We start from the raw sequence: 26,161 nt of genomic DNA, 5'->3' as shown, positions 1-26,161 counted from the left end.
ATGCTGGGTTTGCTCTTCTGGCTCTATGTGCATTAACGCCGGACTCAAGACATACAAATCAATGTTAGGTAAAGTTAAGCAGCGTTAACTGCGGATAGTAGGCGGATGGGTTACCGCGTTCGGCAGCTTGATTCCTCAGAGTTACGGGCTTTGATCATGCAATACTGAAACAGAGGTTACATATGGTACCTTCAAAGACAAGAGTCTTGATTCGAAATGTACACGTTTCCCAAACAGTGGGTACCCGGTAGTATGAGAATTGACTGTAAACCTTCTAGCGCCTCATAACATGGTTGCTTGGGTTGCATACTCGCCATGGAGCTGAGATTGAAATTCAAGTACAACGATCAAAATACTGGGCTAATATTAATGTAGCGTCAGGAGTATTCACGTGTTTAATGGAATCTGTCGCATTATCAACTGACTTTTTTCTAAATTTGTTCTATGAGAAAGGGAGTAACCGATATTGCAGGACATATTCACCCGTTTCGTAAACAGCTAGTGTAATTGTATTCGGACGTCCAGGTAATTTAGGGGCGGTGGGGTAGCCTAGTGGTTAAAGCGTTCGCTCGTCACGCCGAAGACCCGGGTTCGATTCCCGACATGGGTACAATGTGTAAAGCCCATTTCTGGTGTCCCCTGCCGTGATATTGCTGGAATATTGCCAAAAGCGGCGTAAAACCATACTCATTCACTCACTCCAGGTATTTTAATTTATCTTTCCTCTTTGGTACATGTATGCTCGTGACAGGGATACCTATATGAATGCCCTATGGCTTTGACGTTTTTAATATTACACTTATTGTATGAAATGAGTATGTATATATCTATTTTGACGGAATATGATGTGTTTATATACCTGGAAATATTATTACGCTTCTTAAAGAGCTACAAGTTGGATGTTGTGATATATTTGTCGATGGTGTCGGCAGTGACCGATGCTGTATACATGGCGCTGGGAGTCATATTGGTCTGTATATCAAGTAATACTTGTCTCTTTATAGCAACTATTATGTGTTTTTATTTCAACTTTTACTAGTCTCTGTATATCGACTATTACTAGCCTATATATCCACATTAGTTGTCTCTTTATCGCAACTATTACTAGTCTTTTAATAGCAGTTATTACTCGTCTCTTTATAGCAACAATTATGTGTTTTTAAATCAACTATTACTTGTCTACATATATCGACTGTTACTTTACTCGATATATCCATTTTATTTGTTTCTTTATATGAACTTAAATTAGTCTTATTATATGAAGCTTTAGTTGTCTCTTTATAGCAACCATTGTCTTTATTTCAACTTGTACTAGTCTCCGTATATCGACTATTACTAGCTTCTATATGTCCATATTAGTTGTCTCTTTATATCAACTATAACTTGTCTTTTTATAGCAACTAGTACTAGTCTCTATAGCAACTATAACTCGTCTCTTTATAGCAATTAGTACTATTCTCTTTGTAGCAATTAGTACTAGTCTCTTTATAGCAACTATTACTCGTCTCTTTATAGCAATTAGTACTAGTCTCTTTATAGCAACTATAACTCGTCTCTTTATAGCAATTAGTACTTGTCTCTTTATAGCAACTATAACTCGTCTCTTTCTAGCAATTAGTACTAGTCTCTTTATAACAACTATAACTCGTCTCTTTATAGCGATTATTACTAGTCTCTTTATAGCAATTAGTACTAGTCTCTTTATTGCAACTATAACTCGTCTCTTTATAGCAACTATTACTAGTTTCTCTATAGCAAGTATTACTAGTATCTCTATAGCAACTATTACTAGTATCTATATAGGAACTATTACTAGTTTCTCTATATCCTCTGCTGTATCTTTGGATCAACTATTACCAGTCTCTTTGTAGCAGCTTGCACTTGTGTGTTTGCAGGTAGACAATTGAATTAATCTCAATCAGCCTGGTTACATACAAAAACGTGCACAAATAATTTCAAGCCATTTATATTCGTGTTATACCTCATCCGTTTGCTATTGAATTTGTTGTTTTCGGATAGAGCCGACTTCAGGGTCGAAACACGACCTAGAGCAATCTGATTGAAGACATCGGTAATGTGAGACGAATGTCTAACTCTACCAATGATGCTTCGACAATTTCCCTGAAATGAATATATTAAAAAAGGGAGTTAAGAGATTCCGCGGCGCCAGTTGTATATTTTTGTATTGATGAGGCTTTTGAAGTTACCGCACAGGGCTTGTTCCATGCGAAGGGGAAATGCGTACAAACTTGTTCAATTTTGAATTATGTTTAAATCACGAAAATTATCAAAATAATTGGAACATGTCTTTTTGTACACTCATCTTAAAGGAATTAATAAAATTGTCCTTTCATGTGAGAATTTGATACAATTTTGTCGCAATGAATGATAGCATGTTTAGCTGAGGGCCGTGTGTTAAAACACGACGAGAGGGATGTTTTATCGTCAGTATGTGTAATAAAGCTATACTTGAATCCCACGGCTAATATTCCCATATATAATTGGGTTTATTTCTGTCGAAATGCATCCAGTATATCAAATGACATGACACCTTATTGGGTTATAAGATTTATCACTTTATCATAACATGTTTTCGTCATGTCATAAGTTTACCACCGCTAGAAGTATTCCGTTTCTTGGGATAGACGGTAGATGGTCAGTGATCCCAGACGGCAATTGCTGTATCAATGAGCCGTGTGATTGGTACGGGCTAGCTGGCCTCCAGCTACAATGATGAAGGAACTATATAGTGGAGACAACGGCAATAAACAAACACGTGGGGTGCTGTGATATACTATCAGATCCGTGGTTATTCAAATATAACTCGTCTCATGATGAATGTACTGTAAATCCTGAAATAAACGCGAGCGTGAATTGAATGCGAAAAATGCGAGTGGTCTTGTACGCATTAATGAAACGTCGCATTTATGTCTTCAAAATGACTATCAACAATAAGACGGCCTCACTGTACATTTTGGATAGCAGACATACCAACACAGACACGGTTTATTGAACAGACAATTTACTGTGGGACTGTAGCTTTGTAGAAAAGTAACAGCGACAAAAACCCCTCTATAATCGTACGAAAGGTTTGCTGAAGGGGAGTTCGTTGTACGATTCCGAGTCTATCATAAATAAATGCAACATAAAACTTTCGACATTCATGAAAAAATCGCTGCGAAAGGCAGAGTCGATTGTAAGATTCCGACTATATAATGAACACGTGTTTTGGAATTACCATCACAAAGTAATGATACCAGGTGTTCGAGAATCGGTACAATGCATGATGGTATCATTGTATCTGTATGTGTTCTTATTTATCCTATTGTGTTTTTAAGTACTTGAGGGGCGGTGGAGTAGCCTAGTGGTAAAAGAGTTCGCTCGTCATGCCGAAGACACGGGTTCGATTCCCCACATGGGTACAATGTGTGAAGCCCATTTCCGGTGTCCCCCGTCGTGATATTGCTGGAATGTTGTTAAAAGCAGCGAAAAACGACGCTTACTCACTCCATGGATATCCATGGCGTGCTGGAGATCTATTCTGCTTCCGGATTTCTATTGAGGGATGCTAAATGAATTAACCTTTGGTTGCGATCCTTCGGTTCATCAGTCCAATGACTATATCCTGACACTCACTCACTCACTTTAAGCACTTAACTCAATTATCCTTATCAGGTTTTAAAATATTTAAAATGTCATAATGTCTTAAAACTATTCTAGTTTTCTGAACAATGTCATTGGCTCAATTTCTTTATTCTTTATTCATATTTTGATGAAAATGAAGATGTCGATGAAGATGCGAAAGTTTGTCGTGAGACCTTCAGTTTATCCTGAACACGTATATAATTATAACTATGACTAGTATTAAGTTATTATACATGTATACGTCACAGCTATATGTATATATGCATTTAATCAACAAGGTAAGACACAAAAAAACTTCGACCTGCTTTATTACGTACGTCGAGATACAGGATGGTGTATATAGTTACCTGAACTCATGTCGGGGTTCGAGCCCCGGATATCTACTTGCTTATCGTTGTCTTCCCCTAACGTCGCATTAAGTAAACGTAAGTCATCACAACATTCAAGGCCTCAGTAAACATAACCGACGCAATTCCTTCTTTTGTATTGTACCATATGTTTCCGTGTTTTCTTAGGTGAACAATTGACTTGCCTTCGTGTGTGTTTGTGACGGATGGGTCAGGATACGCTCACCTTTTCGCGAATACCTGGTGTCATCACTACTTGATAGTGATTCATAAACACATGCCCATGACATAGTCGGAATCATACGATCGATTTCTTGTAAATATGGAATGGGTTTTGTCGCTTTTATTTCCACTAAGGAAATCAGGGAACCTGGTTAGCGTTATTTTTATTCCAGAATCTGAGCACAATCCACTATAGTTTAAATCAATACTAACTGAGTAGATTGTCTTCTTGCGTCATCGTAAAGATTGGGCGACTCATCAAACAAAGTGAAACAGTTAAAGAAAGATGGAAATGATCTGATAGCATCATCAATGACAGCCTCTGTGGTCTAGCGGATAGAGCGTCTGCCCTTGGAATGGTAAGTCTGTTGTTCGATCCCCTGGCCATGTCATACTTTAAGACGTTAAAAACTTGTACTTGTTTTACCCTGCCTGGTCCTCGGGATTGAGGGGATACAACAAGGCTCGGAATCAGGACAGTGGCTGTGTGGGGTATTCATGTTAAACTGCGGCGGGATATATAAGTGTGTAGCACTAACATACGGCATAAGCCCGGACTAGTACAAGCAAGCCACACACACGCGCACAGAGACACGCGCACAGAGACATGCACGTCGCTATGAGCAAAATAATGTTCAACGCGACGTTAAACCCCATGTTAACCCACTTCACCTGGTAGAAACATGCAGTATGGTTAGCGACTTCTATGTCTAACAAGCAAGAAATACGTCGAAGATGTAATGAAGAAATGCCTTATCTAAAAATACGCGTGATGATGATGTTCTCGGGCAATCAGATTAAGTGATGCGTCAGCACTACTGCAACTGTCGGGTCTTTTGGAAAGGGCAAGCAGGATTTGGTTGTTTATGTAGAGTGGACTAGAACACGCGCTGTCCCGTGAGATTCAGTTACGAACACATAAGCTGAATGTCGAGACATGTTTTAAGTGCCATTAAGCCTCCTTTAATACACGGAGCTCGTAAACAACCAACACGGACACATGCCAGAGTATCTAACACCATAGACTGAGATTCCTTCAGATATTTTCAACGTTAATTCACACAAAAAAGTTTTTAACAGCAAAATGGATATTTTTACCCAGCTGTACGGATTTGAAACTGTGATCATCGTCATACGTTCCTAAATATATATCTAAACAAGACAGTTGATCTTGAGAGTGGTGTTTCGTCACTCATTCAGGGCATGTTTCCGATACTCGGGAAATAAACGTCATACGATGCTGTTGTTAATGACGTAACAAAGAATAGGCTATGTAACCGTGACAATAAGAGATTCGCGGATCCTACTTGCAAGTTCCCAAGTGTCCGGTCATACAGATCCTTGTATCGTATGGTCAGTGGCCCAGTAGTTATCGCGCATAATGGCGACTGCTTGCTCTTCTGAAACCATTCAGGAAAGAAGCTAGACGTGCTGCGATGTCAGATATTAGAATGTGAGGAGATATTATGATCACTAACAATCCAACAGTCGGCGTTGTACACGTGTGAAACCCCGTCTGGCGATATAGGATGGAGCAAATCGGCACTTACTGACTTGCCTCTTCCGCTAGCCATAAACTCTGGGCTTGTTGACAAGAAAACAATCTTTAATGGAAACGCTGAAGAGTTCCTAGAGTGTTGGCCATATTTACCTTACGCATTGGAGAGCTGAGATGCAATTACCTGCCCTTGGTAACCGCGTGTTCCCGTGTGTAGTGAATGTATACCCTACCCTGCGGTAGTCGAGCCGTTGAGCCGACCCCCCACGCTCTGCCCAGTCGGCTGTGGATATAAGACGAGGGGCTTGTCACACTCGGCCATTTCGTTATGCCACAGCACTAGAGCCGTACACAGCCTCGTGTACAACAGCGCGAAGGTCAGAGGGACAGAAGAACACCAACTTTAGAAGCGGATTATTCCAACAGAAACCAGAGAAAGTATTAGGAACCCGGCAAAAGGTAATGTGTGATTTCATTCCCTCCGTCCCAACAGAAACAGTTTCAATGACACATTCTTATCGTACAGGACAGGTTAGTTGTTCAAAAAGTTACACGGTCCATGGTATATTTATGTTCCAGCTGCCACATTTGTATGTCTTTATGAAAGATTGCCTTCCCAACGATGAGAAGAAAGCCCGAAGGAGAACAGTGGAACGATGAGTTTTCCATTTTTCGGTTTATCTGAAACAGATGTTTTCTGGTTACCATGAAAACATTTATAGTATACTATTGAAAGAAAAACTTTCAAATCGCCTTTAGAACTTGATGATTTCTAGGTCTGAAACTGTAATTCTAGTCTTCTTCATTTGAGTGTGCCTTTGTTAAAGAATCGACTTGTTTGTGCGCTTTCGGAAAAGCGTCAGTGGTGTACATGTTCTTCGGATAATGGCTCCAGTGTGTCAGGGCACGTTGACATGTGGCCTATATATGCCCCAGTCTCTGTCATACGATGAAGCATACAATAATGCGCGCGGAGGTTTTGATTCTCTGTCAATTTGGACTTTTTACTTCATAAGAAATAGGTTACGTTATTAATTATCATAACCGGCTGACGACTCATTGTACATGTCGTCAAACATACATCGTGGTATACAGTGTTTTTCTCTAGTAGTTGTTCTGTTACAATCCGTGTGTTTTATAAATGAATCAAATTTGTTGTTTGTAGATGACAAACGTGGTTTTCAAACATTTGTTTGTGGGTCTTTCTGATTTGAATTTTTTTTTGTGTCTGAATGTACAGCGGAAATACAAATCCTTCAGCCGTAATATTTATCTCAATACCATAAGATGTGTTTACGTATTATGTCTCAAAGACGCTATATCTACCACAGAGCGACGAGAGCAGAATAAACTTATAACAATAGTAATTACGATTTTACGTATACATGGTGTTGAAACGTGTGGACTTTTTCCCCTCTGTATATTAAATAATAAAATAGCATCGTCTTTACACGGTATTATTTATCGTGACTGTCTCTCCTTTCGACCACAGTCGCTTGATTATTTTGAAAATCAATATAGACATAATGTCGATAAAATGTTTGCTACAAATGAGATTAAAGGCAACGGCAAAAGTTAAGCGTTTTTTAGGTCAGTATTTAAAGTGTTTGATACTTTTTTAATCCATTCATTTCAAACACGTTCCTAAATCAACTGTTCTTAGAACATGCTTTATTGATGACACGTCACGTGAATGCTATCACGGAGGAGTGGGCTACAAGCTACTCTTCTCCTTTTGGTTATACACATAGTTATTTTTAGGTAATAATGCGGACGTTTAACTTTTATGTTTACTGGTATGATTTTTTATATTTTCTCGATTTTTTTTTTATTTTCTCGATTTGTATTGTAATGTTACTACGAAAATACATTTCTTTTTAATAAATCATCAACACTGAAAATAATGAATTTGACCAGTCTGCAAAAATAAACATAATTTAAATTATATAGACCTATTTCTTCTTTGAACAAAATTGATATAGACATTTAAGGACATTTGCAAAAAAAGGAACGTTTTCGATTAAAAAATGCAACCTTTTTCAGAAATACCTACCTATATATATATATATATATATATATATATATATATATATATATATATATATATATATATATATATATATATATACCGTTATGTTTCCTTTCGGGACTGTCTCTATTTATACAAGTGCATCGATAGAAACAGTAGGAGGAAAAATGCTGGAAATAATTTTGCCTTGTCGTTATTGTCGTAGAGTTAACTAAGGTTATTCACAGCTACTGATTGGAACTTCAGAGACACAGTTCCGGCCTCTGCCTGTGCAGTTTTTTTCCAGAAAACACTTGACTCTGTTGTTGATTGTGTATCAGCTACTGTCTACTTTGTAAGACAGGGTACCTTTCTGAAGACAGAACACGGGACAACCCCTATTGTTGATTGTGTATGTGCTACTGTCCACTTTGTAAGACAGGGTACCTATCAGAAGAAAGAACACTGGACAACCCCTATTGTTCTTGCTCTATAATAGAACATGTGTGTGTATTGAAATACACCGAGATGTTGGCACCGATGGCCATTGTACGAAAATACCCTTTTGTGGTGTTCTCGAGTCAAGAAGTTGGTCGCCGTCTAATACAGTATTGCTTTGTACATGGACTTGTTAACCTTTACATGCGAAGGGTTTAAGCCAGTACGAGACAGACTATCTTTCAAATATAAGTGGCGCACTGTTGTTAACCCTAGATTTAACTGGTAATACAGTGCAACGTTAACTGTCGGGCAAAAGAAAATACACTTGAAAATTGGATTTCACCAAATACAACACAATCGTCATCAAAACGTTACTAGGCTTAAAACAGTCACCGAAACGCTGCAAACTTAAGTTCCAAAACATAACTATGATACCCGATTGTAACATCACCTACACTGTGTGTGAGGCTATGTACCCTGCTCCTGACGGCTCGGGGTACATAGACTCACACAGGGTACATCACACCATGTACCCTGCTCCTGACGGCCCGGGGTACATAGACTCACACACAGGGTACATCACACCATGTAACCCTCTCCTGACGGCTCGGGGTACATAGACTCACACAGAGGGTACATCACACCATGTACCCTGCTCCTGACGGCTCGGGGTACATGGACTCACACAGAGGGTACATCACACCATGTACCCCTCTCCTGACGGCTCGGGGTACATAGACTCTCACAGGGTACATCACACCATGTACCCTGCTCCTGACGGCTCGGGGTACATAGACTCACACACAGGGTAGATCACACCATGTACCCCTTTCCTGACGGCTCGGGGTACATAGGCTCACACACAGGGTACATAACACCATGTACCCCTCTCCTGACGGCTCGGGGTACATAGGCTCACACACAGGGTACATCACACCATGTGCCCCTCTCCTGACGGCTCGGGGTACATAGACTCACACAGAGGGTACATCACACCATGTACCCTGCTCCTGACGGCTCGGGGTACATAGACTCACACAGAGGGTACATCACACCATGTACCCTGCTCCTGACGGCTCGGGGTACATAGACTCACACAGGGTACATCACACCATGTACCCTGCTCCTGACGGCTCAGGATACATAGACTCACACACAGGGTAGATCACACCATGTACCCCTCTCCTGACGGCTCGGGGTACATAGACTCACACAGAGGGTACATCACACCATGTTCCCCTCTCCTGACGGCTCGGGGTACATAGACTCACACAGGGTACATCACACCATGTACCCTGCTCCTGACGGCTCAGGATACATAGACTCACACACAGGGTACATAACACCATGTGCCCCTCTCCTGACGGCTCGGGGTACATAGGCTCACACAGACGGTACATCACGCCATATCCCCCTCTCCTGACGGCTCGGGGTACATAGACTCACACAGAGGGTACATCACACCATGTTCCCCTCTCCTGACGGCTCGGGGTACATAGACTCACACAGGGTACATCACACCATGTTCCCCTCTCCTGACGGCTCGGGGTACATAGACTCACACAGGGTACATCACACCATGTAACCCTCTCCTGACGGCTCGGGGTACATAGACTCACACAGGGTACATAACACCATGTACCTTCTCCTGACGGCTCGGGTTACATACTCACACACAGGGAACATCACACCATGTACCCCTCTCCTGACGGCTCGGTAAACATAGACTCACACACAGGGTACATCACACCATGTACCCCTCCAGATCGTTTGACAACTTATATTGCACGGCAGTTTAGAAGCCTGTGTTGAAGAGGAGATATACAAATTCAGACAGAAGAACAAACCATGCACGGCTATAAAGGTACGTATGCATGTAGGATGGTATGTAAATACGACCTACGAAGGAATCATTGTATTAGCACCCCTCTCAAGTTTGATGGGAAGGGGTAGGGGTATGTGTCGGGATGAGCTAGGGTTGGAGGTGGGAGCGAGAAGGGGGTGTCAAGCTATGGTCACACCCAGAAGCCTACCTGCGACATACGAGGGGGGATGAGATTGGGCGTTATAATGAGGAATCAGGGGTTAAGTATGTATATGCTTACATACCAACTACTATGGAGCATGTAGCTTTTGCAACATCCCCACCTAAGCAGGCTACAGTCAGATGACGATGTATCCAGTGTGAATCTTTTGTCAATCTGCGTTAAAAGGTCAATTATTTATTATGATACTAATATTAATTAGTATACTTATGATATAAATTATTATGATACATCCCTATGTATTAAAAGGACGGATTTTGCATTCTCACAAATATTCATATACATTTGGGATACGACGATATGCATCAACCATGTCAGCGAGCAATCCCGTTAGTCGCCTCTTACGACAAGCATAGACGCCTTTTACGGCAAGTATGGGTTGCTGAAGACATATTCTAACCCGGATGTAAATGTGCCTCATTTTGATTTAATGTCAACAATATAAGACTGCCAGCTGAAGTAAGGTATGAAAGGTAATAGCTCTGCCCTCTCTGACAGAACGAGGTGAGTTATCACAAGTTCGCGTGATGCTGTAAATACATCGCCTTTGTCATTGTTGACCACCTGCTTCCCAGAACACGATGATACTAGACGCAGACAAGACTGATTCTTATGGTTCTATTGACTTCCGATTCCGATGACTGTCAGTATGTATCCAGTTATAACAGCAACCGCACAGATTCTCTTTGATGCCGTCTGAACGTTCAATGGTTTTCAATTATTCATGAAACATAACCCTGCTTGATTTGCTTATGGTTAACGTCAGGTTGAGGGGTAGTCAGATGGTCGGAATCGTTACGATTGGGTTTGTGGGATCTTTTTTAAACATCAGAAGACATTTTTTAAAAACACAAGCATGATCGGAAGCGTAAAATGGTAATTTAGTTAAATCAAATAACAAAAAGTACTGTTGGGAGCTTTTGAAGTGGATATCAGTCTTATTTGGTCGTATGTTTTTCTTTACTGTATTTTGACAAATTCAGAATAACGGATTTTCGTTTGAATATTGTTGTAGGTAACATGAGAAAGTGTTTGGAATAAATTACTGTTATTTCATTTTAAACCAGGCACATCGGGCACATGTTTCCTCACAAACGAGCGATATCAGTTTTTAGCAGTGAGTGTGTGAATCTGGTGCACCGGTACTTTGAAAGATCATTTGAGTTATTCACAGCGTGCAAGCTTATAGTGGGGATCCGCTTGTGGTTGCTTCCAATATTCTACCAGATTATGAACCTCGGCTATTTTGAATCATACACATGTTTATATACGTTATTCATGCATTACTTCGGGCTTCCCTCCCAGGTGTTGTACGTCTTAGACGTTTGATGAAACAAAAACAATGACAAGGTATGGTGCTGTCTCACCAAGAATCATTGCGAATCTTCGTATCCGATCGTTTGTCATGGTCTCCTTGCACTCCTAGGGGACGCAACTTGTACGTCGACTTCGCCACACATGCCCCAAATGTTTACAGCGATTCTTCAGTTTGTCTCTTCCATTTTAATTGAATTTCAATAACGAACTGATGTTTTAAAACAGTTTTACCTATAGGTTATTAACGAGATTTGTAAGGTGAATTTGTTTTACATCGCTGAACAAATATACCATTGTAAAATCGAGTTGAGGGAAAAATACAGTCTCGGGCTAGGAATTACTTGTAAATGCAGTTAACATAAAGATTATTTCGGGCGTCGACAACAAGGGGAAAATATTGTTGGAATATTCCCACATTCTCTAGCTCTAACAGAGATGTGTATTTGTCCCAAACACTGATTTTGTAATTTAATGCGACATAAAAGCAACATAACCTGCCTATTATCAGTGGAAATGTTGTACGATTCCGCCAATATCATAAGCATGTGTTTATAAATCACTATTAAAAAAGTGACGATAGCAAGTGTTCGCGAAAAGGTAAGCGTATCCTGCCCCATTGGTGACACCCGCTACAAACACATGCAAAGGCAAGTCAATTATTAACAAACAGCGGAACATATGGTACAAGTCAAAATAGGAAAATAGCTTCTAATGCGTCAGTAAAAACCTGAGTACCGAGGGCAGTTTGCGGAGGGGAGCATAGGTGTAATTATACGTCATATATTATTAATTAGAACTTTGATGACGAACCAATGTAATATGAGATCTTGTTTGACATTAAGATGACTTGTGCCGAGCTGTTTGGGTTTTTCAGACTCGTCCTATTCATTATGCATACAACAATCAATAAAGTGCTATCTTTGAAGTCGAAAGTACTTGGTTATTAAAACGAATGTGATTCTATGGACTGTTATGACGTTGTAGCGTCTGTGAGATATTTGTCCCGTGTCAATTACATCCACTCGAAGGGTACAGCGAGACATCACCTCCGTACTAGGGTCCATTGTAACAGAATACTACATCAGGGCACTAGAATATCTAAAGCTGTCCACAGGTAATTGAAGTGCAATATGCTAGGTATATTTGCAAACCCGAGGGGATTCCCCCGTATGGCAACCTTATGCGTGTCGTAAGAGATGGCTAAATGGATCGGGTGGTCCGGCTTGGTGACTTGGTTCATTGCATCTCAGCATTTCCAAATGTGCAGACTCGATTATTTACAGACCGCCGCCATTAAACTGCGGCGTTAAACAACGCACGCACTCACGCTCGCAAGCATATATGTATTGCGTCCCTTAGTTGTTCATGATTCACTAATGGTTGTTTCCAATATTCTACCCGATTATGAACCTTGGGTACTTTGCATTATACACGTGTGCATAAACGTTATTCATGCCTTACTTCGGGCTTTCCTCCCACATAAAGCTGACATGTAGTGATACAACTGATACACTGTTAAAAGAGTTGTTAAAGCCAAACTTACTTACTCACTCTCTCGCTCACTGAATAAGAAATGATCAAACAAGTGCGGGTATCGACCTACCACGGTGAGAACATACAAGAAACAAAGGAAATAGACATAATCAATTCTGTTTTGTCCATCCGATCCCCAGTAAGTCACATCCAACCGACAACAAATCGGGGGTACTCGTCTGGTGCAGACACAAACGCTTGACTGGGGTACTCGACTGGTGCAGACACTAACGCTTGACTGGGGTACTCGACTGGTGCAGACACAAACGCTTGACTGGGGTACTCGACTGGTGCAGACACTAACGCTTGACTGGGGTACTCGACTGGTGCAGACACAAACGCTTGACTGGGGTACTCGACTGGTGCAGACACTAACGCTTGACTGGGGTACTCGACTGGTGCAGACACTAACGCTTGACTGGGGTACTCGACTGGTGCAGACACTAACGCTTGACTGGGGTACTCGACTGGTGCAGACACAAACGCTTGACTGGGGTACTCGACTGGTGCAGACACTAACGCTTGACTGGGGTACTCGACTGGTGCAGACACTAACGCTTGACTGGGGTACTCGACTGGTGCAGACACTAACGCTTGACTGGGGTACTCGACTGGCGCAGACACTAACGCTTGACGGCGGAAGCTAGACAGAAAAGAGAAAGATAGACGACGTCCAGTTCCGTGAGACAAAAAAACCTGTGCATTTTCGGAAGGACAGACGGACACATATAAATAGTATGCATTTCACAAGGTACAAAACAGTACCATATTCATACCCATATATATATATACAGTAAACTACGGTTATAACGAACTCAAAGGGACTACTAATTTTAGTTCGTTATAACCGTAGTTCGTTATATGTACATATACATCATGACTACAGCAAGTAGTCGGGACCAAAAAGTAAGTTCGTTATATCCGCCAGTTCGTTATAACCGTAGTTTACTGTACATACATATAGACGGTTTGTGTATTTTATCTTTGTGTTCGAGTGCAAGCAATCATTTTGGATACAAACAGAAGAGAGAAAGAAAACGTGTTTATTTTGTGAGTTCGAGATAAGCACAATGGGGACTTAATGCTTGTGCAGTTTCTTGACATTTCTTCTTGCGAAGCTCATACATCTTTAAAGAGTGCCAAGATATTCTAAATTATACCTTCTATGAACTGGTTTGATTGCAGCAGTAAACCTCAGATAGGACAAGAGAGATGCGATACATGACGAAGATAACTCACAATTAACCATACCACCGATTAAATAATCATAAGTTGAGACCGAAATATCTTTGATAAACGTTTCTTGCAGTTTAAATTGATATGGTAACGACAGTTAAATATGTGTTGAGGCTTATCATACAGTTTAGGTTTTGCATATCTTAACGTTTGTTTAATGTTTTCGTGTATATTTCGATGATGGTAACTTTGTGATCGATTGGTTGCAAGGCAAACTAGCTTTGCGATGATATAGGTTTCAGGTTGGGATGTTGCTATATTGTTTCAATTACCAATCCATTGCAATGGACAGTCGAAACAAGATAGATTTTGATATATATGCAATGTTAAAACGCAACAGTGATGACACTCAAGAGTTTTTGTGACTACCAGGGTAGGGAACCCGGGTTAGAAATGGTTCCCTAGGTACGGTGGCCCATAAGGGACAATATTTTGATATTTCACTTACTGTTATCGTAACCTTTTGAAAATTAACACGATTTGTCATACAAAAAGGTGATAAATCATGTATAAAAACAACCGAAAATATGGACAATATACTTCCAGGTAGCTATTGAATCGCTGAAATGTGAAGCGAAAATGTCCAAAACTAAAATGGAAATGTCCAAAACAAAAACGAAAATGTCGAAACTAAATTGAAAATGTCAAAAACGTAAACGAAAATGTCAAAAACAAAAGCGAAAATGTCAAGAACTAAAATAAAAATACAGAAAAGTATTTTCACCGCGGTGGAAATACTTTTCTGTATTTTCATTTTAGTTTTTGACATTTTCGCTTCACTTTTCAGCGATTCAGTATCTACTTTATACATGATTTATCACATATTTGTAGGACAAATCGTGTTAATTTGCAAAAGGTGACGATAACAGTAAGTGAAATATCAAAATATTGAAAAACAGACTCCATGTCCCTTATGGGCCACCGTACCTAGGGGACTAAATTGGATCGGATGGTCAGGTCTTGGTGGCGTGTCACCATATCCCGATGGTGTTATCGTTGGACATGTTTACAGCCGCTCATTTGCCTCCAATATTGCTAACTGTGGCCTATTGCTGACTCCATTATTTTGTGAAGAGACGATAATATCCATACTGAAGTTCATAACCTTATATACCTTACACCTTTGTTCAACCACTCAAACCATGCGCTTTCATAGTTTAAACAGAAAGACGTTTGAAGTCAAATGGAATAAATCGATTTTACAAATTTGACAGAGTCGGTCATTTTTAAATCCAAAATGGCCCGCCAAAATGGGACAGATGGATTTATTGAACATTGTGGTGCAGAGAACTGAAACAATCAAACTTCAGCAAATATTTCGCTCTATTCTATAAATCAGTCCATAATCAGAGGTACGTTCGTTATTATAACATCTCTAATAACCTTTAGAAACCTTTTGCGAATATTGAGGGAGTGTCGACTTTGTCAGGTGAAGCCAGGATACCTGCACTTTGGAAAAGTAAAGCTGCGCATCATAATATCGCAATAATTTTGTACACGAGGGCGTTAAATGACCGAATAACTATCCGTAGTTAGAGAACAACAATTGTGCTTCTTGGCCTTGACGTACAGGACTTCTGGGGAGATTCTTGATGGTCTCAAGATCGGACTAATGAAAAAGGATGAAATCTGTGACTTATATGATTGTAACCGGAGGTCGTGGTTCGTCGTTCATGCTATCAATCACTGGAGTACCTGTCCCGGATTCGATTTTTACATGCCTTCGTGAATGTTGTTGTTTCCAAATAGAAGTTCAAACATCAATATGAGCATGACAGTCACGAGCCTTTTAAGAACTCAAGACTATCCATGCTCAATTACGCTCATAGAGAGGTGATGAGGTGAGGTGAGGTGAGGTGAGGTGAGGTGAGGTGAGGTGAGGTGAGGTGAGGTGAAATTGGGTATAACACCGTGTCCAAATTGTTTGCACATATAGCAACGTCCATGTGTGTGTGCGTGTGTGTGTGTGTGGCTGCTTGTACCAGTCCGACCTAATGACGATTTTATATACTAGCCTACTGAGAACACATGTCGCTGTTTAACATGAATACCCAACGCAGACACAGTGTACTGACTCCGAGCCGACCAGTTCTTGGTTTAGCCCCTTAATGCTGAGCGCCAGACAGGGTAACAAGTACCATCTTTTTAAGTCCTTTAATTTATGGGGATGGAACCCCGGATCTTCCGCTCTCCGGGCTGACGCTCTACCACTTGACCATGGAGGCGGTCCATTGTGAAATGAATGGAAGGGTATGCAGGTGTCTGATTTTCTGAAAAATAGTGTTAATTATGATTGGAGCCCAGAAATCTTGAGAACTTTTTTCCCAAATCAAATTTTAAAGAAATGGTTGCATTCGTCATGGCAAAATGGATATGATTATTTGTTATTAGTATTAGGTTTGATAACATATCAAAGCAATTAAGATTTAGTTAAGGAAGCTAATGACGTCGCCATTCTATTATGACATCATAGCATTACAGAGTTACGTCATATCTGTGTAACAACTCTAGGAGTTCACGTAGAGTTAGACTGCTACGGGAAACTTTTGTATTTTATAATGTCGATTATAATTTTATGTTTTCGGATTTGCGGGTCTTACTGACTATATGATGAGCCGAAATAGTAACTTTTAAAACCTTCATATCGGTTCCACATGAACGTTCCGTGTATCCCGTACTCAGTAATGTTTGACAAATATTCTGGAGGTTTGGGGGCCTTTTTAAATGACGCATTAGGATTTAAAAGACACATTAGGATTTCTAGATTTGATAATATATAGCCAAACAAATCAAACTTAGGACTGCCAGATGACCGAGGCTATAACCCCTTCTAACAAGTTTCCATTTTTCGTCCAACATTGCATAAATACTTAACATTACTATCAAACACAGTCTTCACTTTGCTCGAACATACATCCTTGTACATGTAAGCTCGCCATGCCCTGTTACTGAGGCTTGCACTACAAACTCGTTGCACTAAACTACAGGGCAAAAGAAAGTATACCCTTGAAACTTGGATTTGACCCAAATATTACAAACGTTATCGAAACGCAACTGGGCTGAATACAGTCACCAAAACACTGAAAACTTGCGGTCCAAAGCACCTTTGTTACCAGTGTGGTACATGCCTCAAATACATCACCTTCGAATAACCATTTTTTGTTTGTTTCAATTTTAGCCTCCATCAAACGTGGGTGTATATTTTTCTTTGCCCATCAATTTATATGGTAATTGGGCCTCTTAGAGCATTGCTGGAGTTGGGCTTATGGGAATATTGATAAATATCACCACATACACAATTTAACCTGAATAAAAGAAAGCTTTCATGTTTCGAACAAATGATTAATCGTTATGCCCGATATGCCACTGGTGTGGTTTTTGTAGCAGTACGGGTTTAAGACAGCAATTTTTATTAAACAGAAACTTTGACAAAGATCAATCACTCTCGACCATTGCGACAATCGTGTCACTTGACGGAGGAGTGAGCATGACCCGAAGATACAGTCATCGAGCAGGACATTTTTATCTGATTTTTACCAAAATTGATAGTTTTTAGATTTTAGCTCAATTTAATTTCTATCAGTTTCATTTTCTCTTCTGGTCATCGAGGCTAATTACAACATCCATTGTCAGATGTCATTGTTTTCAAATCTATTGTCATTAAATTGTAATTCGTTTTCGAATCACATTAGTTTTTCCCTATTGACCTGATAACAACCTGATAACAACGGTGTACAACCATATTCACTGACTTCATGTAAATGATAATCTTCTTAAATCACCCACAGTTGACAAGTATTAACCTGATTTAAATTTGTAATCAAAGTGCAATTTTTTTATTGTTTTTTATCAATATTATTATACTATTACCCTGTATTCGTGCACTCAACGATTGAGTGAGTGAGTGAGTATGGTTTACGTCGCTTTTAGCAATATTCCAGCATTATCACGGCGGGGGTCACCAGAAATGGGCATCACACATTGTACCCATTTCGGGAATCGAACCCGGGTCTTCGGCGTGACGAGTGAACGCTTTAACCACTAGGCTACCCGACCGCCCCTCAACGATTGGACAAGCCTTGTTCATCTTTAGGTTCTTCAGAGTTCATGCTGCGATTCGTGGTGGAATTGCGGTCAACCAATGTCTTCATCAGATAGATGAGATGAAATTAACGTCGCTTCGGGTTTAACGTCGCGTCCAAGATTATTGCACTTATACTGAGACGTGTGTGTGGCGGGTGGGCTTGTACTAGTCCGGACTGATGCCGATTTATGCCAACTGATGCCCACTGCCGCAGTTTAACATGAATATCCCACTCAGACACAGTATACTGAGCCGACATGTGCTTGTTTTAGCCCGTAAATGCCGAGCATCAGACAGGGTTACAACAAGTACCATCTTTTGCTATAGCGCGGCCGGGGATCGAACCCCGCACCTTCCTCTCTCCGGGTGGACGGAGGTGGTCCATCAGATAGAGAAGGTGAACAGGTATATTCAGGCAACAATTCACAAGCAGCACCTAATGAAGATTTTGCTGGGTAATGCATTAAATATTGCTAATTAAGAAATTCAGAAATTTTCCTTTTGTGATTCATGGTGAGTCTACTTCGGAGTAGAGGTTGTGAAGTGTTTGTGTGTTTGTTTGTTTGTTTTTAACGCCGCCCTCAGCAATATTCCTGCTATATGACTGCGGTCTGTAATAACCGCTGAGTTAGACAAATCCAGTGATTGACATCATGAACATCGATCCTCGCAATTAAAATGCGATGGCATGCATCAACCAAGTCAGCCAGTCTGACCACCCGATGCCGTTAGTCGCCTCTTACGGCAAGCATGGGTTGCTGAAGACTGAAGTTGCTATTCTATCCCGGATCTTCACGGGTGGAGTGAGTGTTTGATAGTGCAAAGGTAGCAAATATTGAGATACATGAAGGTAACGTTGAAATATTAAGTCCAATAACTTCAGTTAAAAGTGAGTGAGTGACTGAGTGAGTGAGTTGGGTTTAACTCTGCTTTTAACAGTATTCCAGTTATATCACAGCGTGTCAGCTTAATATGGGAGGAAAGACCGAAATGATGCAGGTCTCAGGCGTTTACTACTTTGGTTAAAACCCACGAGCACGGGTATGGTGTTGACAAACATACGGACATAATCGGGGCGAACAGGGATCTGAACCCACAGTCATTGGCTTCTGGCGTGCCCAAGGGACGCAACTCAGCACAGCGAATTACGGCGCCTCAGACTGGGCCTTCCGTTCCCCCCGTTAGTTAAAAGGAAATGGTAGAATAGTGTTTTGATTATGCAGTGTATTATAGTGTAATCAAGCGGTAAGTGCCATGTTGTAGCCTGGTTGACTACAATCCATCCTCGATTACCAAAGGTATTTTATCTTCATTCATTTATGACAAATACACTTGACCTATTCGGCATTAAGGCTTCGTTTCAGAAGTGACGTTTCCACATCCATCTCTCTGGCATAGACGCTTCCTCGCTCATGAGTGTAACCTTATTTGACCGCATATTTAGATGTGTCTTTCGAGTACGGTTCCAAACGAAGCTATGGTAGGGGATTGGTCCAGGGTACTTAAAATAGAACGAAGATATAATACCCTGGGCAATCGAGGATGGATTGTAGTCAATACGACTACAACATGGCATTTATCTAGATGACCTTTTGGTACGTTGAACATACTCCACACTGCACCCCGTAATGTTATTTTGCACGACCCAACACAATATCGTTTGCCGCGAATCATTTATTGTTTACTTAGTTACTGTCCATCCCGACGAAAGTTTAAATTAAGTTTTATTACTGTCATTACGTTATTTAAAGTGGGGGCGGTCGGGTAGCCTAGTGGTTAAAGCGTTCGCTCGTCATGCCGAAGACCCGGGTTCGATTCCCGACATGGGTACAATGAGTGAAGCCCATTTCTGGTGTCCCCCGCCGTGATATTGCTGAAATATTGCTAAAAGCGGCGTAAAACCATACTCACCCTCTCACTCACTTATTTAAAGTGATATGGCAGACAAGATTATAGATCAGGCTTCTGTTAATTTGGGGAGCTTACTTCAACATCTGCGCATATTTTGATATATGAACAAAGAAAAACATGGTTCCCAGAATAGTTTAGCATATCCAATTAAAACATAAAGCATTGATCATGACGTACATGAATATGGCCAAAAGAAATTTTCGAACATCAAGAGATAATATGTTACTTTGAGCAAAGCAATGTACCGAGATGGTTTTAGCACACTTTATCTTCAAACTTTAGAAATACACTTTCGGAAATAATTCCAAACATAAACAGCGTGAAAAGAAAATAAGTCTGAATCCAAATTAAGTATTCTCATTCATACGAATATATTTTATAAGATATATCAGTATTAGGAAGTATCTTATTCCTATTGGCCTTAAGAAGTTATAGTTTGCTATTTGTATTATGTAAAATATGAGGACAGAAGTTGTTTCAGGGAGAACTAATTCTCTATTCCATATGTTTATCAAACTATTCATTGGCATCGTCAAACCCGCGCCGACGGTATAGTGCGTATGGATCTGGCATGCAGGGTTGTCATGTCAAAAGGAAAAGACAACATAGACGTGAAGCATAATTGAGTTTGTTTCTCTGTCCCTGTCGATTTGCCATGGGCAGATTTGTTCATTTCAGTTTAAGTTATTTATTTAAGGCTACATTCCTTGCTAAGTGGTCGTTTTTTCTTTCATTTTGAGACAGAGATGCTCACACTAATGCAACCTGGATGTTTGATTTCCGATGAAATGGAAATAATTGGATTTTGCCAAACAAAAAACAAAGATCCATGATTGATAAAACTACCATTGACAGAAACGTGTTTTGCTGACACGGCAAAATATGAATTGTGGTCATCTGTATATATAAATGTCAAAACATCTTTCGAGAACTTATGAGTTCTACTGACAAGTTTTATATTTCAAATGCCATTCGTTTGTTCTGAGTGTTAAACAAAGGCCAACACCATATAGATATCAGTCATTGGATCTTTGGATCTTTGCACCATGTGCAACTAAACATATATATGTTGCTTTGTCGTTTTGACCGTTCTGGTGTACGTTGTGACTCAAGACCCCACAACGACAATGACATAGGGCCATAGGTCGGGATTGCCCTTGTAGAATATCATTGCATGTATGAGAATACTTGCACAGCCACCTGAAAAATACAAATCAATGTATGATGAAGCTTCAGGATTGTGTGTACTGGAGAGTGCCAAAGTAGTATACCAAACACACGTGTATTAATATCGATATTCCCACATACATTCACGCGAACCTAGAACAATATACATATTGATATACTTACATGTGTATGCTTCCATGTTGACCTACCCTCTCGTGTACAGCTCACCTAGACATACCTGCATATTGACATAAGCTCACAAAGGTGTATGGTGCAATTGGCATAACTACACATGGGAATTTGTTGATATCTCTACACATGGACATTCATACATTTTTGACATACTTCAAGAACTGATAAAGGTCAGTTGTGGGGACATTAGGAATAGCTTATCTTTTGTTGACGGGAAGTCCAGAATAGCGAACGATTAATCAGTTGCAGGGAAGTCAAATTTAGAACGATTGGTTACTTGTGGGCAAGTCACGAAAAGCGAATGATTAGTTGCGGGCAAGTCACGAACAGCGAATGATTAATTGTGGGGAAGTTACGATTTGCAAACGATTATTTAATTGTGAGGAAGTCACGAATAGCAAACGATTAATCAGTTGCGGGGAAGTCCAGAATAGCGAACGATTAATCAGTTGCGGGGAAGTCCAGATAGCGAACGATTAATTGTGGGGAAGTCACGAATAGCGAACGGTGTCAGTTGTGGGGAAGTCACGAATAGCGAACGGTGTCAGTCGTGGGGAAGTCACGAAAAGCGAACGACTGGTCAGTTGTTGGGAAGTCCAGAATAACGAATGTTTAGTTGTTGGGAAGTCCAGAACAGCGAAAGATTAGTTGTGGGGAAATCACGAATAGCGAACGATTAATGAGTTGTGGGGAAGTCAAGACTTGAAAACGATTGGTTAGTTGTGGGCAAGTCACGAATAGCGAATGCTTAGTTGTTGGGAAATCAAGAATAGCGAATGATTATTTGTGGGGAAGTCACGAATAGAGAATGATTAGTTGTGGGGAAGTAAAGAATAGTTATAAGAATAAGGAGTTATAAGTTGTGAGAGGCATATTGTGTTGCTCAAGCGGTGCAGTTAAAGCTATTGTTGAACGTTCATATGACTTGTAGTTTCGGATATATCGAACACATTCTGAAGACCGCGGAGGGATTCCTCATATCTGGAGATGATTGTCAAATATTTGTTCAGTCAGTATGGACAGGGATTTTATCCCAGTAGTAGACAGAATCTTTGGTATGGTCTTCTGAACTATTCAGAATTGATGCTGGCGTGCATGAAGTGTTTTCCATCATAAGAACACCTTCCATCCCCGATAACACGTACACAACTGCTTCCCTAACACGGTTTCGGAAGTAAGCAATAATGGATCGCCGGTAAAAGGAAAGTCAACACAATCCGAACATCCGAACATAATACAGTAATGTGTGTATTGCCATGTTGAGTGTTGTTTAACGTACATGTAATGTACTATATATCGGCCAACAAGCTTGCGGAGTAATTAGTCGTGATGCTGGAAACCTGGCACCACCATTATGTGGGTTTCAGGATTCTTTGTTGTTAATGCTCAACACCAACATAAGTAAAATAACACCAACATCACGTTCAATGTGTTGTTTCAGAGAAATGCGCCACTCTTTGCCAGAAAACTAAACATACTGCACAGACAATTATGTGATCTCTTGTCATACTGTAAATACGACGAGGTTAGAAAGTGACTTCAAAAGAGAAATGTTTTGTCAATCGATCATTGTAATAGTGCTCCAATGATGCTTGTGTGTCCGTGTCGATTTGCAGAAACCACTGAATGCAATTACATATTGTACTATTTGTCATATACTTCCGCGGGTGATAGAATAAATCATATATTGACAGCGTTGTTGAAAGCATTACCAGCATTACAAACGTCAGACTCTAAAGTGGTTCCATTAAGATCATTGCAGTGTGACGTCATAAGGAAAATGAGATCACACTTGTATGAATATTTGATGACTATTTCTGTTTCTGGTTCTTTGCAAACCTTACACATTGTATCTATCGATGGACATATGAGTAGGCTACTGTGTTATATTCATAATCAATAAATTTGATATGCCCAGGTGGAATTATTGACAATGCATGCTTGACAGGTACTCTTTCAAAATTTGGTATGTTTTGTCCTGTTAATAAGGTGCGGGAATTGACATTGTTTATAAATTTGACGCATCAGTGACAAAATTATACGTGATGCAATTCCCCATTTGACTTGTACCATATGTTTCCGTGTTTGTTCAGGTGAACAACTGACTTGCCTTTGCATGTGTTCGTGACGCTGCCCCCGGTAGGGCAGGGATACACTCATCCTTTCGCGAGCACCTGGTATCATCACTATTTGATAGTGATTCATAAACACATGCTCTTGATATAGTCGGAAACGTACAATCGTCTCCGCTTGTAGCAGAAATTTGTTATGAATATGGAAAGGGTTGTGCCGCTTTTATCATTATCATTATCAGCAGCAACATTATTAGAATTATTGTTATTAGTTATAAGCATCAGTAATTAGTAAGACAATAACAATTACAACAGTTTTACAAACAGTTTTAATAGATAATATTGAATCTGTCAACATTCACTGTGGCAATAATCTGCGTAGATTTATGATAATGTTAAGACAGTCTTAACTCCTGAATATTATTTGTTACGTTTTAAGCATGCTATATTTGGTTATGTCTGTAAGATATTCTAAACATAACATGGAAATTCCACCTTCTTGTGAGATAACTGACTGGTTGAAATCTGGCCAGAATGTCAGTACTTAATCTCGACGTGTAGAGACACCAGTACGCCTTTCTACGAATATTGTCAGGAACTTAATGTGTCTTTTATCCCAAATCCAAAATGACCTTAAAACTTTTTCACCGTTCATTTACATGTGATATGTTTGTGATTCGTGTTTGGAGCAATCTTCAATATGTCTGGCCTTCATTACTGTTGAGCGTATCTCTTCCAAATTCATTATGCGCCAATAAGACAGTGATGTCTTGCTGGCGTGTTGTATCGGATACAATCAGGGATAGATATAATCATCTTTATCCTCATGTCCTTCCACCTGCCTATGCACAAGCCATTGGAATTCCATCAGCCTGCTCCGGTCTCATTTCCGCGGGTACCCGGTCCACAATGAACTAACCATTGATCCTGGGTTAGGTGGACAAACCAGCACAGTCGCCATCAATTTTATGGGGATTTGTAACCGGAAGGGGTTCTTCAGCTCCGGAGGAAAGATCGCTTGAGCCTCTGCCGACAAATCAGAGTTTGGGTAATTAGAGTCGTGGCTAAGGTGTTGAATGAGTGGGTTGGGATATGAGTAACCCTGCACCATGACTGTGGAATATATCTAATTTATGAAAACAAAATCACTCTGGATCATATTAAAGCAAGTCGAGCCACATCCAGCCAGCTCTTTATCCACATAAGAAATAAGCATCAGGAAAAATATTAAAGGAAAATTATTTGTTTTAATTTTAGAGGAGATAAATGTATTTTGTAATAAAAGATTTCATGGACAATGTGTTAGTCCAGGACATGAGGGAATCAAGCCCACTCAGTACCCTTATACATGCATTCTTGTCTGAGTATGCCCTCCTGTGTACTCGTAAACATGCATATAGCCAGGGTGGCCAAATTGTCAAATTTGTTGTGCATTGTTGCGTCCCTTATGCGAGGCAGGATCCTATGATTGTGGGTTCACGCCATGATGATGACCCTTTATCTGTTTCATATTGATCACTTTAGAGGGTGTAGGTTTATCGCCTCTTTAAACATTATTTTAGTTATATCTCGGCGTGTCAGCTTAATATGGGAGTTGGGCCCAAATTGATGCAGATGCAGGTATGGGATCTGGGATCCACACAATGTCCCTCAAGGCTTAGCGGTCTATGTAAATAATAATTCAAGCTTGTTTGAATGTCCTTAATGTTGATACCCTAAAGTGAAAACACAAAAGTCATGATCATGAGCGTGCCTCTTTGCCCAAACATCCAATTGTCTCCACCGACACGCGTTCAGTGCTTTGTATGTGTGTGATATTTATGCTGGCGTTGTTAATTCATCTATCTGAGGTAATTGTTGATTTGTGAAGTCTCAAGATGAAACCATTTCTCTCTGAAGCTAAGCCAAAACCCTAACATCTCAAACAATTTTGAACAGATTTATTTAAACAATAAACTGTTCCCGATAAGACAGAAAAACATATAATTTGTCTTCTGGTTTTACACAAAAAATATAAATTGTGCAATGGACATTCTTGATGTTTTGAAAAAAAATGTGTTTATGGGTCCTAAAAACTGAAAATATTGTTCGTATTCCCCTTACTGGATATGAACGAGAAGAATTTTGTTTCTGTCATATCCGATTGTTGATCCAATTTTCTCGAATGAAATTTCCACTCGAAATATGTTGAATGGTTTGCCATTGATTATTTAATATAATATTTCTCATAATAATATTTGTATTTATAAGATCTTTGAACCTGATGTTTCAGAACTACATACCCAGACGAAATGATCACTGTAAACGTAGCCAGCATCGTTGTCGCCGTCTTCTTCCTCGTCATCCAGGTCGCAGCGTTAACACTAGATACAGAACATGCAAGGTATTTTTTCTTCTTCGTTTCCCCGGTAACAGCGTTAACACTAGATACAGAACATGCAAG

The 26,161-nt window shown here is 40.1% G+C and overlaps 1 protein-coding gene across 3 annotated transcripts in view; it reads left to right on the top strand.

Annotated features, from left to right (window-relative positions):
• LOC124140545 overlaps positions 1-26,161 on the top strand; it is an 83,207-nt gene that overhangs the window by 28,486 nt on the left and 28,560 nt on the right. For 2 of the 3 annotated variants that reach the window (XM_046508173.2, XM_046508171.2), the window contains exon 2: positions 25,991-26,101. In XM_046508173.2, coding sequence (XP_046364129.1) covers positions 26,010-26,101 — 92 coding nt within the window. In that variant the 5' untranslated portion in view covers positions 25,991-26,009. Of the gene's footprint in view, positions 1-5,942; positions 6,172-25,990; positions 26,102-26,161 lie in introns of those variants that run through there. The other variant, XM_046508172.2, reaches the window with a different exon arrangement.

The sequence above is a fragment of the Haliotis rufescens genome, unplaced genomic scaffold (assembly GCF_023055435.1).
Source record: "Haliotis rufescens isolate VD_foot unplaced genomic scaffold, xgHalRufe1.0.p SCAF_6, whole genome shotgun sequence".
In the NCBI taxonomy this organism is placed as follows: domain Eukaryota; kingdom Metazoa; phylum Mollusca; class Gastropoda; order Lepetellida; family Haliotidae; genus Haliotis; species Haliotis rufescens.
The sequence above is the reverse complement of the archived record's forward strand: the minus strand, read 5'-3'. Positions and strand labels throughout refer to the sequence as shown.